We start from the raw sequence: 17,412 nt of genomic DNA on the forward strand, positions 1-17,412 counted from the left end.
TAGAAGAATGCGGGGGGGGGGGGGTGGTTCTTATTGAAACCCACCGTCTGTTGAAAGGATTAGATGCTTTCTATGGTGCAGGTATCCAGAACTGGACGGCACAGTCTCAAAATTGAGGGGTGACCCTTTAGAACTGAGGCAAGGAGCAATTTTTTTTTAGCCAGAGAGTAGTAAATCTGTGGAATGCTCTGCCACAGACTGCGGTGAAGGCCAAGTCCATGTGTATATTTAAGGTGGAAGTTGATCATTTCCTGATCAGCCAGGGCATCAAAGAATGTAGCGAGAAGGCAGGTGTAATGGGGTTGAGTGGGATGTGGGATCCAGGATCAGCCATGATGGAATGGTGGAGCAGATTCGATGGGCTGAATAGCCTGATTCTGCTCCTATGTCTTATGGTGAATCAAAATGCACCTTCAATGAGATGTTTCAAAATGTCTTCTAGCCAGTGAAGTACATTAGAAAATACTGTGTGGGTCTGTAATAATGCAGGAAAAATACAGCATTTTTAGAGATTTCAGGGTTGCCTCCAACTTGTTTATTGTATATTAATTATTATTTTGTATTTCTGAGTCCCAGCTGTGGAAATACCTTCTCTATGGCAATCCCACAGAACCAATTTACAAAACTTTTATCATCATTTCGAAGTCTTCCCCTATTTAAAGGGCCTCTGTGTGTGAGCTCAATGTTCCGAGAGCCTATTTCATTTCAGAGCCAGCATTACAAGTCCTTTTTGAACTCTGATGTTCCTGGTTCATGGTTGTAACTTGGGGGGCAGATACAGTGCTACAAATGTGTTAACAGCCAAGGTTCAGATCACATTTGTTTTTCACTTCTGTATTGTAATCCTGAAGAAAGGAATAGCCCATCTTAATTGTTTGATTTGCCTTTGTGATCTCCTCAGTGAAAATCTAACTGAGTGGAATGACCAGTTTAAAAAGGGGCCCGGCAGTCCCATCACTTCTCCCGTGTGGAAGGCAGGATGAGGCTCAGATGTGATAGACTTTATTGTCCCAAGTCACTCACAGACAAGGTTTGAATATGAGACCAGAGTCATGGAGTTACGGCCCAAGGTGACAAGATCTTCACAGAGAGGAAAGGACATTGACCAAAGAAATGAAAAAAAAAAGCAGAATTGTAAGATGATAAGGCTGAGGTGGAAGCACTGGCAGAGAAGCCCTCCAACAACATGCACACTCCACAACAGCACACAAGCTGATTCAATGATTTCCCGGCACGGTATCTTGCTGTGTACATATGCCCTGCCATGTTTGCCAACACAGCAACAACTGTATTTCAAGAAGTAATCCACTGGCACCTAGAAATTCAACGACCCCTCAAAAACTTAACTTTAAAAATATTAAAATGCACTCAAATACTAATAAATAATTAGAAATGTAAAAGCAAAAGAAAATTCAGAAAACATACTTCAAATGTTGACAGTATGAGACAGGAACTTGAAAAAGTTGATTAAGTAGGTTGTTCGTAGGCAAAGAGTCATTTGGCAAGTGGGAGACTTTTAAAAATGAGACAAGAGTTCAGATCTGCACATTCCTGGTAGAGTGAGTGGCAAGGCTGCCAAGAAAAGGGAACCCTGGATGATATTGATGCTCTGGCCAGGAATAAGTAATCATGACTTTACGAATGACTGCAAAAATAACAAGTCATGAGGGGCCACAAAATGAGAAAGAACAGGCAACATGGTAACTGAAGGCTGGGAGTAACTAGGAGATGGGGAGGTGCCTACCTGTGCAGGCTTAACAGGACCTCCCCTCCTAAGGCCGGCACTCGACGGCCCAGTACGATTGGGATGGGTCTGAGAGAGCTCATTGATGAGCAATGGACTCAAATTGAAACTGTAAGGCACCAGAGTTCACACCCCACTCACGAAAAACAGATGGCAGTCTGTCACACAGCCTATCCCAGAACTACTAGGCCTCACTGTGGGCCAGTTCTCTCCAAGAGCTGTCGAGCACAGCCACTTTCAGCAGCATTGTCCATGTCTGTAATCTGGACCAACACACACAAAATGCAGGAGAAACTCAGCAAATCAGGCAGCATCTAGGGAGGAGAATAAACGGTCAACAATTCAGACTGAGACACCTCATCACGACTGGAAAGGAAGGGGGCAGAAGCCAGAATCAGGTGGTGGGGGAGAAGGAAGAGTACCAGCTAGCGGGTGATAGGTGAAACCAGGTGGGGGTGGGCAGGGAGGGGTGTGAAGTAAGAAGCTGGGAGCTGGTAGATGGTAGAGGCTGAAGAAGAAAGAATCTGACAGGAGAGAGCAGTGGACCATGGAAGAAAGAGGAGAAGGAGGGACGCCAGAGGGAAATGATGGTTTGGTGAGCAGAAGGAAAGGGGAGAGATGGGAGCCAGAATGGGGATTCGATAAAGAGGGAAGGCGGTGTGGGGAGAAATTAAAGGAAGTGATTGAACTGTAACAGTTAAAAACGTGGACAGTCACAGGTACATCCATAGCAGCAACTTCACTGGCCAGCTAAGCCAAACAACATCAGCATTCTCTCCCAGGGCATTATGCCCTTGTTCAGTGCTGGTCTGGGTACATCATGAGCATGCCTTAGTTAGACATTCCATCCCAAGCTCCCATTGAGGAACCAATTCAAGGGTGTGCTTAAAGTTTCTGTAAAAGAATGCAACATCCCCAGTTACTCTTGGGAACCTCTGACCCACGACTACTCAAAGTGGGGAAGGATAGTACTGGGAACCTCAACACTATTCATCAGGATCACAGAAGTACCCCAGTGTAAATAGAAGAGGTGTTTGCCTCGCCATCTAACCACCCACTCACCTGCCCATCAGGGAGCTCCTTGCTCCAGTTGGGGAAGAGACTGTGTTTCTACACAGGCCTCCTCAGAAACCACAACACAACCTGATGCCAAGGGATTGCCCAGGAAGAGCAGTGGCAGAAATGACCGGGGACGGTTCAAAACTGAGAGATATATCTGCTTGCATCTTTCGGTGAGGATGTGAGGGGTGTGGGGAGAGGCAGAAGTATAAAAAATAATGATGGTGAAACTCTGCAATAGTTTTTAGCTGCACAGGATGTGAAGACAGGTTTGCTCCAGCTGCAGTGGTTAATGCTCTTTGGTGGTCAGATCTGACTGTTAACCTTTGTGATCTGAATACAGCAGCTCAAATGAGGAATCCCCAGATACACTGAAGGATTTGAAAGTGTTACAAGAAAGCACAGGCTATCTTGTCTTACAATCTCTCCTCTAGTTCCAGGCCCTCTCTCGGGTGAGTTCTCCACCACTTCATTTCATCTCCCCCTGGAGATAAAATCTCTGCGTGTCTTCATTCAGCAGCCTGCCTGGAAATGCCTTCTAACTTTATACAGTCCTGCTTCCAGTTCAACATCTTGCGGCATCTCAGTCTTTGATCTGCACGATTTTAAACCATGTCTTACTGCTGCTTTGCTCATCTCACAGGTGTTGGTCACCAAGCTGAGCTGAGGAAATGGCTCCACAGAGCCTAGCTGGGCTGTGCAACCTCAGAATCATGAACAAGCCTCACCACATTAGTCTCACGTTGCAGGTGCTTCACTCCCTCAGGAAAGGAAACCTCTGTCCTTTCCCCACTCAGGCCCACACTTGTCACCAGACCCTCCCCAGGACTGTGGTAATCTCATAACCACCCAACGATCTACACAGACAAATTAAAGGGCAATTGGCACTGGGCATTGCCAGTGACACCTACACCCTACAACTAAATATCAGATTAGAGCAGAAAGTGCTGAGAACAATCTGCAGACCAGGCACAATTTCTGTCATATCAAAGCCTCTCCCATATATCACTCAAATGAAAATCTGATAAAGGGTTCTTGGCTTAAGAAGTTGCCTCAGGAAGGCTGCATCCCACATTCGGGATAATGTCCTCTTGTCATTGCTTCCTTCAGGCAGGAGGTATAGAAGCCTTAAGTCTCACACCACTAGGCTCAGGAACAGCTACTTTCCTATAATAATCAGGTTCTTGAACGAACCTGCACAACCCCATCCTGACCTCAGCCACGGAACACTGCGAACCACCGCTTACACTAGCGAGATTAAGCCTTTTGTCCCCTCTCTTTATGTATAATTTAAGTTCCATATGTTGCCTGAACCTACATGCCTGTGAAACTGCTGCCAGCAAGTTTTTCATTGTACCTGTACTTCAGTGTGCTTGTGCTCAGCTTCACCTGAAGCATTCACCCTTTTGATCACGATCTTTAAAAGGTGTGCAGTTTAGTTACGTCGTCATCGGTTCAGGTCTGTCTCTGAAGCAACTTAAGGAAGGTTGCATTTATTCTGACAGCCAGCAGAGAGACGATGGCCAGAATGTCTTCATTTTGTTCTGTAATTTCATCGTGACTCAGTGTCTCTCTGAATGCTAGTCCAGTGATTTAGCCATTATGCAGGGGTGGCTGAGGACAATGTTCTTGTGTTCAAAGGATCCCTAAAGTTGTAACTAATATCAGCAATGGAAAGCCATTCACTTATAATGTCCTCCCAGCCAAAGAAGTGAAATATGAAATCAAAGTTATCACAGCAGCTGTATTGAAAACCAGGCCATGAGAAAAGATATGAGGAAACCTCATGTTGAAGCTTCTCAAGTGCCAAATGTAACTTCCTGGAAACCCTACTAAGAACCAATGGCCTAACATTACAGGGAGCATTTTACTCCTAATGAACAAAAACACTGATGCAAGATCTATGAACTTACTACAAACTTAAGCCATGTAAAGTTTGTTCTGGCAGTCCACGTGAAAGATCAACTCACCAGCACAAACACAGATTCAATGCCACAGCAGCCAGTTGTCAGCCCATTCCACACACTCACTACTCTCTGCATAAAAAACTTAACCCCAACATCTCCTCTGTATTTACTTCCAAAAGCACCTTAAGAGTCTTACCATTAATAGTATATTCTGCCATCATATTTGACCTACCAAAATGAACCGCCTCACAGTTATCTGGGTTGAACTCCATCTGCCATCTCACAGCCCAGTTTTGCATCTGATCAATGTCCCGTTGTAACCTCTGACAGCCCTCCACACTATCCACAATACCTCCAACCTTGGTGTCAGCAGCAAACTTACTAACCCATCCCTCCACTTCCTCATCCAGGTCATTTATAAAAATCATGAAGAGTAGGGGTCACAGACAGATTCCTGAGGCACACCACTGGTCACCAAACTCTATGCAGGCTATGACCTTCCTACAACCACTCTTTGCTTTCTGTGGGCAAGCCAATTTTGGATCCACAAAGCAAGGTCCTCATGGATCCCATGCCTCCTTACTTTCTCAATAAGCCTTGCATGGGGTACCTTATCAAATGCCTTGCTGAAATCCATTTACACTACATCTACTGCTCAACCTTCATCAATGTGTTTAGTCACGTCCACAAAAAATTCAATCAGGCTCATAAGGCATGACCTGCCTTTCACAAAGCCATGCTGACTATTCCTAATCATATTATGTCTCTCCAAATGTTCATAAATCCAGCCTCTCGGGATCTTTTCCATCAACTTACCAATGACTGACGTAAGACTCACTGGTCTATAATTTCCTGGGCTATCTCTACTCCTTTTCTTGAATAAGGGAACAACATCCGCAACCCTCCAATCCTCTGGAACCTCTTCTCTCCTCAGTGATGCAAAGATCATTGCCAGAGGCTCAGCAATCTCCTCCCTCACCTCCCACAGTAGCCTGGGGTACATCTCATCTGGTCCCGGAGACATATCCAACTTGATGCTTTCCAAAAGCTCCAGCACATCCACTTTCTTAATGTTTATGTGCTCAAGCTTTTCAGTCCACTGTAAGTCATCCCTACAATTGCGAAGATCCTTTTCTGTAGTGAATACTGAAGCAAAGTACCTCAGCTATCTCCTCCGGTTCCATACACACTTTTCCACTGTCACACTTGATTGGTCCTATTCTCTCACATCTTATCCTCTTGCTCTTCACATACTTGAAGAATGCCTTGAGGTTTTCCTTAATCCTGCTCACCAAGGCCTTCTCATGGCCCCTTCTGGCTCTCCTAATTTCATTCTTAAGCTCCTTCCTGCTAGTCTTATAATCTTCTAGACCTCTATCATTACCTAGTTGTTTTGAACCTTTTGTAAGCTTTTCTTTTCTTCTTGACTAGATTTTCAACAGCTTTTGTTCACTGTGGTTCCTGTACCCTACCATCCTTTCCCTGTCTCATTGGAACGTACCTATACAGAATGCCATGCAAGTACCTATTTATCTATATATCTATGCTGAACACCAGGACAATGAAGGTGCACATGACAGGATGCTCTTCATTGACTACAGCTCAGCATTCAACATTATCATCCCTTCAAAACTCATCACTAAGCACCAAGACTTTGATCTCAGTACCTCCCTGTGCAACTAGATCCTCCATTTTCTTAACTGCAGATCCCAATTAGCATGGATTGGAAACAACATCTCCTGCACACTCACCATCAGCAGAGCTTTGCCACAAGGCTTTGTGCTCAGCCCCCTGCTCTGTTCACTTTATACTTATGATTGTGAGGCTAAGCACAGCTCCAGTGCCATATTTAAGTTTGCTGATAACACCACTGTTGTTCAAATCAGCATATATGAGGGAGATTGAAAATCTGGTTGACTGGTGCCACGACAACAATATCAGCAAAGCCAAAGAGAGGATGAAGCCAAAGGAGAAAGAAATTGATGGTCCATGAGCAGTCCTCAGTAGGGAGATGGAAGTGGAGAAGGCAGGTAGCTTTAAAATCCCTGGCATCTACACATCACAGAATGAAGAACGGTTGACAGCGTCTCTATTTCCTTAGAAGTTTGCATAGATATGGTATGTCACCAAAAACTTAGACACAGATGCTTTAGTGCCCAGTTTACAGAAGATTGGTGGAAGTGCAGATAGTGTCGAGGGAACAGGCAGGCTGCAGAAGGATTGAGACAGATTAGGAGACTGGGCAAGAGAGTGACAAATGAAATTCAATGTTGCAAAATGCAAGGCCATACACTTCAGTAGTAAAGATAAATGTGCAAACTATTTTCTAAACAGAGCAAGTGTCACAGGAACCAAAGACTCCTGTACCTCCTTCTTGATGGCAGCAGTGAAAAGGATGACATGTCTTGGATGGTGGATTCTCAATGGTGAACACTGATTTCCTGCCGCTGTACTCCTTACAGATGTGCTCAATGGTGGGGAGGCCTTTACCTGTGATGGGCTGGGCTGTATCCACTACTTTTTGTTGGCTTTTTCACAGAAGAGAACTGGCTTTACCAGACCAGGCCATGATGCAGTCAATATACTCTCCACTGTGCTTCTACAGAAGTTTGCCAAAGTTTGGTGAATCTCTGAAAACTTCTAAGAAATTAGAGCTGCTGCTGTGCCTTCTTTGTAATAATACACCCCCAACAACTGCCTCATTTTCAGTTCATCATCAAATAATACCCCCCCCCCCAGCAACTACCTCACTCAGTGTACCATCAAATATCAACCCCCCTGGAAATGCCTCACTGACTGCATCATCAGATATCGCCCCCAGCAACCCCCTCACCCAGTACACCAACAAATATCACCCCCCAGCAACTATCTCACCCAGTACATCATCAAATATCACCCCCCAGCAACTGCCTCACTGTTTAAATGAGTAAACCCCAATCACAACACTGCCCCCAGTCTGTGCATCATCAAATCCCACATAAAGCCACACAAAATGCTGATGGAACACAGCAGGCCAGGCAGCATCTATAAGGGAGAAGCACTGTCGACGTTTTGGTCTGAGACATCGACAGTGCTTCTCCTTATAGATGCTGCCTGGCCTGCTGTGTTCCACCAGCATTTTGTGTGTGTTGTTTGAATTTCCAGCATCTGCAGATTTCCTCGTGTTTACTGCCACATAAAGTCAGATGTGTCTGTTTTACAGTGGAGTAAAGGGAACTACAGAGGCATGAAAGAAGATGAGTTTGCTGAAGTTGATGGAGTCTAGGACCAGAAGGCACAGCCTTAGAAGAGAAAGATATCCCTTTAGAACAGAGGTGAGGAGGACTTTCTTTAGCCACAATTTGGAAAATCTGTGGAATTCATTGCCACAGATGGTTATGGAGGCCAAGTCATTGGTATATTTTAAACAGAGGTTGATAGGTTTTCGATAGGGGTGAAGGCAGGAGAATGGGGCCAATGAATGGGCCGAATAGCCTAATTCTGTCTTATGGTTGTACGAGAGCCTCTCTGTGTGCATCCTCAAATGTTAACCCCCAAACAACTGCCTCACAGAATGTATCATCAAATATCAACCCCCCCTCCCCAAACTGCCTCAGTCCATCAAGCATCACCACCCAACAAAGAGCTCACTGAGGGCATTATCAAATGTCACTCTCCCCCCCAAACTTGTCCCACGTCATGTATCATCAAATCTCACAGCCAACAACAGCCCCATTGAGCATGTCATCAGACTGTCCCCTGAGTGCACCGAGTGTTACCCTAACCACTGCCTCAGCAACTCCACAACAGACAGTCCCAAGCCCAGCTGCATAGGGAGGAGGCTTGGGCATGGAGCTAGCAACCCTATCCCATTAAAAATTCAGAAGCTCATCCCTCAGAGAGGAAGGAAAGACACAGAAATGGGCAACCCTGGAGAAACTGACACAAGACAGAGAACACTGGCAAACTGCTGTCAGTGGCCTCACCGAGTGCATAATCAAATATCACCCCTCAACAACTGCCTGTCTGCATCATCAAATACCTCCCCCAACAATTGCCTCACTGACTGCATCATCAAATACCTCCCCCAACAATTGCCTCACTGAGTGCATTATCAAATACCTCCCCCAACAATTGCCTCACTAAGAGCATCATCAAATACCTCCCCAACAATTGCCTCACTGAGTGCATCATCAAATACCTCCCCCAACAATTGCCTGAGAGCATCATCAAATACCTCCCCCAACAATTGCCTCACTGAGCACATCATCAAATACCTCCCCCAACAATTGCCTCACTGAGAGCATCATCAAATACCTCCCCCAACAATTGCCTCACTGAGTGCATCATCAAATACCTCCCCCAACAATTGCCTCACTGAGAGCATCATCAAATACCTCCCCCAACAATTGCCTCACTGAGAGCATCATCAAATACCTCCCCCAACAATTGCCTCACTGAGCACATCATCAAATACCTCCCCCAACAATTGCCTCACTGAGAGCATCATCAAATACCTCCCCAACAATTGCCTCACTAAGAGTATCATCAAATACCTCCCCCAACAATTGCCTCACTGAGTGCATCATCAAAAACCTCCTCCAATAATTGCACCATTTAGTGCAACATCAAATCCTTCCCCCAGCAACTGCCTCCCAGAGTACATCAAATAACACTCCTAACAAATGCCTCCCTGAGTCTATCAACTATCACCCACCACAATTAATCTCCGAATGCTTCATCAAAACCCGGAATAAGAATCAGGTTTAATATCACTGGCATATGTTGTGAAATTTGTTGTTTTATGGCAGCAGCACATTGCAATACATCACAATATATAAAAATAACTATAAATTACAATAAGAAGTACCTATAAAATTAAATTAAATAAGTAATGCAAAAAGAGAGCAAAAGAAAAACAATAGAGAGGAGATGTAGCGGAGGGGAAGAAGTTGTTCCTGAAACGTTGAGTAGGTGCATTCAGGCTCTTGTCCCTCTTCCTTGATGGTAGCAATGAGAAGGGGGCATGCCTTGGATGATGGGGTCCTTAACAATGGATGCCACCTTTTTGAGGCATGGCCTTTTGAAGGAGTCCCCAATGCTGGGAGGCTAACATGATGGAGCTGGCTGAGTTTACAACTTTCTGAAGTTTTTCCTGATCCTGTGCAGTAGCCCCTCCAGACTAGATTGTGATGCAACCAGTTAGAACTCTCGCCACAGTACATAGAACATTACATTTAACATCTCAACATTACATCTGTTGAAATTTGCCAGAATATTTGGTAACATGTCAAGTCTCATCCAACTACTAATGAAATATGACCACTGTCATGCCTTCTTTGTAATTGCATCATTATGTTAAGTCCAGGATAAACCTTCAGAGATGTTGACACCCATGAATTTGAAGCTGCTTACCGGTGTGTGTTCCCTTAGCTTCCTCTTCCCGAAGTTCACAATCAATTCTTTTGGACCATAAAATACTAGGAGCAGAATTAAGCCACTTGACCCATTGAGTCTGATCTACCATTCCATCATGGTTGATTTATTACCCCTCTCAACCCACTTGACATGCCTTTGATGCCCTGATTAATCAAGAACTTATCAATCTCCACCTTAAATATACCCAACGACTTGGCCTCCACAGCAATATACGGCAATGAATACCACAGAAAATGTTCCTTATCTCTGTTCTAAATGGATGTCTCTCTATCCTGAAGTTGAGCCCTCTGGTCCTAGACTCCCCTCTACAGGAAAAATCCTCTCCACATCTATTCTCTCTAGCCCTTTCAATATGCAATAGATTTCAATGAGATCCCCACTCATTCTTCTAAATTCCAGCGAGTACAGGCCCAGAGCCATTAAACGTTCCTCATATGTTAATCCTTTCATTCCTGGCATTATTCTTCTGAACTTCCTCTTCAATGCCAGCACATTTTTTCTCAGATAAGGAAGTCAAAACTGCTCCCAATACGCCAAGTGTGGTCTGACCAATCCTTGTAAGGCCTCAGGATTACATCCTTGCTTTTGTATCCTAGTCCTCTCAAAATGATTGCTAACACTGTATATGCCGTTCTTACCACTGATTCAACCTGCAAATCAACTTTAATGAAAGAGCTCCCAAGTCACTTTGCACCTCTGATTTTGAATTTTCTCCTCATTTAGAAAATTGTCTATGCCTTTATTCCTTCTACCAAAGTGCATGGCCATACATTTCCCTACACTATATTCCATTTGCCATTTGTTTGCCCATTCTCCCCATCTGGCGAAGTCCTCCTGCAGGATTTAGGCAGATTGCAGGCTGCATTCCTTGATCCTAATGACATGAGTGCAAGGTTGTAATTGCAACATCACTCAACCAGTTGACCTTTCTTCCTCCTGTATGCCTCCTTGTCACCATCTGAAATTCTGCCAACAATAATTGTGTTGTGAGCAAATTTATAGATACTGTTTGAGCTGTACCTAACCACACAATCGTGAGTGTAGAAAGAGTGGAGAAGTGGACGAGGCACAAATCCTTGAGAGTGCCATTGTTGATTGTCAGTGAGGGGGAGATTATTTCTGATCCACACTAACTGTGGTCTCCCAATGAGGAAGTTAAGGATCCAGTTGCAGAGGGAGGTACAGAGGCCCAGGTTTTGGAACTTGATGAATACAATTGAGGGCATGATTGTGTTCAACACTGAGCTGTAATTAATAAACAGCAGGCTGACATAGGTATTGCTGTTGTCCAGGTTATTGACGCCCTTTTGAAGCAGGTGACTTCAGCAATGAGAGATTGAAAATGTCCTTGAACACTCCCGCCTGTTGATGGGCACAGGTTTTCAGAACCCTACTAGATACACCAACAGGGCCAGATGTCCTGCGAGGGTCACCGTCTTGAAAGGTGTTCTGACGTCGGCCTCCGAGGCAGATCACAGGATCACCAGAGGCTTCAGGGATTTGCACAGGTGTAGCTTCATTCTGCCTTTCAAAGTGTGCAGAAAAGGCATTGAGCTCATCTGGGAGTGCCATTGATGTTAGGCTTCACCTTGTAGGAAGTAATGGTCTGCAAATCCTGCCAAAGTATGCAGACTTTTTGTATAACTCACTGCAAACTAATGTCCCACTGACTGCAGTATCAAACATCACACACAAGGGTCCCACTGACAGCATGATGAACTCCCTCCCCCAGAAACTATGCCATGGAATGCATTCTCAATCCGAACCCAACCACTGTGCACCCAGATATCACGCCCCAACTGTGCATCAAATAACATCTTCAACAAATGCCTCACTGAATGCATCAAATGTCACCTCCAACCGAATGCATCATCAGATCCTACCCCCAAAAATTGCATCTCAATATCGAAGCCAGCAACTGTCTGACTGAATGCACCATCAAATGTCACCCTGACTATTGCCTCACATAGCACATCAAATACCACAACCCAACAACCGTCTCACTGAGAGCCGCAGTGAGGTTCTGCAATAAGTTGCAGAAACGTGTAAAACTAGTCAGCCCTATCTTGGGTACCACCTCCGTAGTAGCCAAGACATCTTCAAGGAGTGATGTCTTAGGAAGATGTTGTCCATCACTAAGGATACCCACCACCCAGGACACGGTCTCTTCTCATTGTTACTGTCAGGGAGGAGGTACAGAAGCCTGAAGGCATGCATTCAGCGATTGAGGAATAGCTTCTTCCCCTCTAAATGGACACTGAACCCATGAACACCACCACACTACGTTTTATTTCTGTTAACTTTCACTACTTATATTAACTTAACTATTTAAAAGACTTGGTGTAACTCAATTTTTGTTCCTTTATATTTATTTATCACGTATTTTATTGTAAGGCTGCCATAAAGTTAATTAATTTCATGACATATGTCAGGGTTATTAAATCCAATTCTGATCCATCAAGTCCAATCTCCAATAACTGCCTTACTGTGCATCATCAAATACCATCACCCCATTGTGCTTCATCAAAACTCAGCTCCACCCTCACATTCCCACTGCACTTATCCATACCGTACAATCCTTTCCAGCTACTGACAGCAACCATTGATAATCAAATGTCATAACCAATGACACACATCTCCAATGCTCAGGCCCACAGCTGCCATCAATAGCAGCATCTTCACATGCCTTTGCATTCACAGTGGGCATGTGTCATGCAGTGGGCGTGTGTCAGCAGACTTGGTGCAGTAGAAGGCTCAAAGTACAAAGTACGTATATGTCATTATATACTACCCTGAGATTCCTTTCCTTCTGGGTATTCACAGTAAATGCAAAGAAATGCAATAGAATCAATGAAAAGTTCTGCACAACAAAGATGGACAAACAACCAGTTTACAAAAGGTGACAAACTGCACATACAAAAGGAAAAAAATAAGAAGAAGAAATAAATAAGCAATAAATATTGGGAACATGAGTTGTGGAGTCCTTAACAGTGAATCCAGTTCTGTGTTGGGGTGAGTGAAGTTATCCCCTCTGGTCCAAGAGCTTGATGGCTAATGGTTAATAACTGTTCCTGAACCTGCTGGTGTGAGTCCTGAGGTTCCTGTATCTACTTCCTGATGGCAGCAGCAAGAAGAGAACATGGCCTGGATAGTGGTGATTCTTGATGATGGATGCTGCTTTCCTGTGACAGCGCTCCATGTAGATGTGCTCAATGGTGGGGAGAGCTTTACCCTCGATGGACTGGACCATATCCACTACTTTATGTAGGATTTTCCATTCAAGGGCATTCGTGTTTCCATACCAGGCTGTGATGCAAGTAGTCAGCATACTCGCCACTGTGCATCTATTGTCAAAGTTTCAAATGACATCCGAAATTTTGCAAAATTCTAAGGAAGTAGAGCTGCTGCAGTGCCTCCTTTGTAATGTCACTTAGATACTGGGCCCAGAAGAGATGAAGTGATAACACCAAAGGCTCTGATGCTGCTGACCCTCTCCACCCCTGATCCCCCGATGCAGACTGGCTCAGAGACTTACAGTTTCATCCTCCTGTAGGCAATAATCAGCTCTTTGATTTTGTTGACATTCAGTGAGAGGTGGTTGTTGTGGCACCATTCAGCCAGATTTTCAATCTCCCTCCTACGTGCCGATTCGTCACCTCCTTTGAGTCAGCCAGCAACAGTGTGTCATCAGCAAACTTAAATAGAGCAGAGGTTAAGCACACAGCCTTGTGGTACCCCTGTGCTGATGGCAACTGTGGAGGAGATGTAAAATTGACTGTGGCCTGTAAGTAGGAAGTCATGGATCTAGTTGCACAAGGAGGTATTGAGGCCTAGGTCTTGGAGCTAATTGATTAGGTTTGATGGGATGATAGTGTTGAATGCAGTGCTGTAGTCAATAAAGAGATGAAGAGCATTCTGATGTCTGCATCTTCACCATCCGCATGTTCCAGCGTTGACTGAAGAGCCAATGAAATGGCATGTTGACCAGTCGGCCAAGTACCCTATCCAGACCAGATGCTTTCCTTGCGTCAATGCTCTCAAATCGGCTTCAGAGACTGACATCAGAGGGTCATCAGGGGTGTCTGTGGGTATCTCCCGATTTTTATTCGCAGTTCTGTTGCCAATAATTTGCCAGTGCCTTTCTTGTTCCTTTGCAGCAGAGCACCACCATTCAGGGCAACCCACGGCTGCTCGAGGCTGACCCTTGGGCCCCGCTACACTCCTGCAGAGAGGAGCAGCCTTGCAGCAGTTGGCCACTGGTGCTCGGACAAGCTGCTCCTGTGGGAAGTGCCACCTTTTATTCCATGTTAAAATCTCAGACACTGGAGTTATAAAATAAAACAGAAAATTCTGAAAGCACTCAGAAATTCAAGCAGCATCTGCCAGGGTTAGAATTTCATGTCAAGAATTCTTCAACAATCCAGTAGCGTTATATTGAAGATTGAGTGCAGCTGGAAGATCTACGTCACTGCTCCAGCAAATTGGAATTCAAATCTGACCCCCCTCTGTAGAGTTTGTACATTCTCCCTGTGACCACTTGGATTTCCTCTGGTTGCCTCAATCTCCCCTGTCATCCCAAAGACATGTGGGTTGCTCAGTTAATTAGTCACTGTAGATTGCTCCCTAGCACATAGGTGAGTGGTAGAATCTGCTGACAAGGATATTGTTGAAATAAACTGGAATTAGTCTGTGCTTTGTGTAAATGGATGTTTAATGGTTGGAATAGAATCAGCCTGTTTTTGTACAGTATTAATCTATTATCTGTGTTATAATCACATTGCCTGACTTGCAAAGCATCTGGGACAATTAATCAATTAAAAGATTAACAGGAGTTAGATGCTGCAGGAACTTCTTGTAGTTTCTGCAAAGCCACAATAACCATACTTTAAAAGAAAGCCATCACAGTGGCAGTAAACCACTTAAGGTCTCCCTTGGGTATAAAATACTTTTCTAGGTATGATGTTTGGTACAAAAAGTTTACGTCTGGTGTTTGGCACATGGAGTAATGTTGGACAGAACATGAGGGAGATACAGTCCTTCCACCTGCAGCATGAGTTCAAGAGAAAAAAATGACACTCTTAATCTGTTGCAAATTTTGGAATGCACTGCAGTTTTCCAGCGTCCCTGCCTTCCCCATCAGCATTAACACTGCAGAGGTGTGTGCAATATTCAGGCTTCAACAGGAACATCTGAAATACTTCAAACAATACCCAACTCTTGAATAAAGCCAAGTTTGCCGAACTTTTTCAAAGTACTTGTTATACTGCTTGCATTTTATCAACTGAACACCATGAGGTTTCAGAAACTATTAAACTCCTACAAATAGTCTGTCTAGTTTATTTCACTGTGCATCTTGCATTATTTTTAGACCTCCTGCCTCTCAATTTCGATGACATTTACAATCTTGACCTACAAAGGTTAGATTTGAAAATCATGGCAGGATTTCAGTGCAGATATATCTCAGTCACCAGATATGCTTCTAAAATTAATCACATTTTTAACGTATGAGAGCTCTAAATACTTGCAGACAAAACTCTTAAGGTACATTTTGGAACTACTCAGAACTATGAGTAGTTAGTTGTTACACAACACTTATTGAACTGTGCTTCCTGTATTAAAAATGAACCCCGGTGACTATTCTAGTTTGTACTTTAATTGTCAAAGATGTTTGCTATTTTGACTGTTGCAGCTGACTGGAAGTGTTTTGATGCAGCAACATATGAAGCTGAACCAAATGCTGCATTGTTTTATTTATGCATGTAACATTCTAGAAACATATCTCTGGAGGGAAAGCAATGCCAGAGTGCGATTGGCAGGATACCGGTTGGCCAGGCACGTCAGATGGCCTAGCCTCTCATCTGCATGCCTGCTGCAAATAACAACAGGATGCTGTTGGTTGCATTGTATCTGACAGCTAGCAGAACGCAACTGAATGGAGGAAAGAGAAATAGGGGGCAGTGCAGTGGCTCAGCTGATAGAGCCGCTGTTCCACAATGCCCAAGGTTTGGGTTCAATCCCGGCCTTGGGCATTGATGCACCATCAATAACTCTCTCTGAGACGTGAAGTCGAGATATCGGCTTTTATTGACTGGAAGAAAGAACAAGCAGTAGTTGACCACCATACTACATCCTGGAGAATGAGGGCCGGGCTCAGGCCCCAATCGCCTTTATACCGGGGTCTGTGGGAGGAGCCACAGCGGCAGTCAGCAGGGGGCGTGTCCAGACAGGTATATGTAGTTCACCACAGGCATTTTTCTACGTTCTCAGGGTGGTAGTTTAATTGGCCACTGTAAATTGCTCTTCATGTTAGGGTGGGTGATAGTCTAGGGGCAGTTGATGGGAATGTGAGGATTTGTATAATTGGATGGTTGATGTTCTGTGAGGATTTGCTGGGTGAAGGGACTGTTCCTCTGTCTCAGTGATTATGAGAAGAACTACCTTCCAAAAGATGAAACTCCGTCTGGTCTATGGAAAATCCCTCATGAAAGCAAAACACATCAAACACCTTCAAATGAAGATAAAATTCAACTTACTGCGACTCCTAGATTTTCTACATCTCATGCAGAGCATGACAAGGATCCCAGATGGAAAAATGAAGAGGACAGAGACAACAGCCCACCATAGTTCTGCTTGGTTCATCCCTCTACCTGGAGTTCAAAAGACAGAGGCACATTAATGGAGCACAGCAGGCTGTGAAGATTCATTGTCATTCAGTCTATACCTACCCTGACCGGACTCCCGGTAAGAGCATAAAGAATGCTAGGAAGCCAGATTTGCCCACATCACAGTTATAGACAAGCAAGTCCAATAGTGACTTAACCCAAGTCACCTTACCCCTGGCTTGCTGCCTTTGACTTTAATCATTGCATTTAGACTCTTTGCCTTTTCACACTGTTTCAGTAATGACATTCAACGTCGGCATAATTTTTGAATCAAACATAATTTGTTATGAAAACAAAAACATCAAAAGCAGTGTATTTTGCAATATGATAAAAGTCACTTGGCCAAAGTTCAGTCCAAAAGTACAGTCGGTAATCTGGGGAAGAATTGCAACCCACATCAGCCTAGAAACTCAGTCAAAAGAACAAAGTGAGAAGCTCATCAGGCCAAGCAGCGTCTGTGGAGCAAAGACAAGTGATGTTTCAGGTTGAGACCTTTCAGCTCGATGAGCAGTCCTGACCCAAAACTTCCCTTTTCCGTCCACAGACGCTCCTTGACCTGCTGTGATCCTCCAGATTCCAGAACCTTCAGCCTCTCATGCCTCTGGAGGTTCATGTCATGATG

At 44.3% G+C, this 17,412-nt stretch overlaps 1 protein-coding gene across 2 annotated transcripts in view; it reads right to left on the minus strand.

The window, feature by feature from the left end:
- The window catches only part of LOC140731878 (uncharacterized), a 135,935-nt gene that overhangs the window by 69,319 nt on the left and 49,204 nt on the right, over positions 1-17,412 (minus strand). For both annotated transcript variants that reach the window (XM_073053817.1, XM_073053816.1), the window contains exon 2: positions 16,662-16,775. In XM_073053817.1, coding sequence (XP_072909918.1) covers positions 16,662-16,767 — 106 coding nt within the window. In that variant the 5' untranslated portion in view covers positions 16,768-16,775. The remainder of the gene's footprint in view (positions 1-16,661; positions 16,776-17,412) is intronic.

Source organism: Hemitrygon akajei, chromosome 8 (assembly GCF_048418815.1).
Source record: "Hemitrygon akajei chromosome 8, sHemAka1.3, whole genome shotgun sequence".
NCBI classification, from domain to species: Eukaryota; Metazoa; Chordata; class Chondrichthyes; order Myliobatiformes; family Dasyatidae; genus Hemitrygon; species Hemitrygon akajei.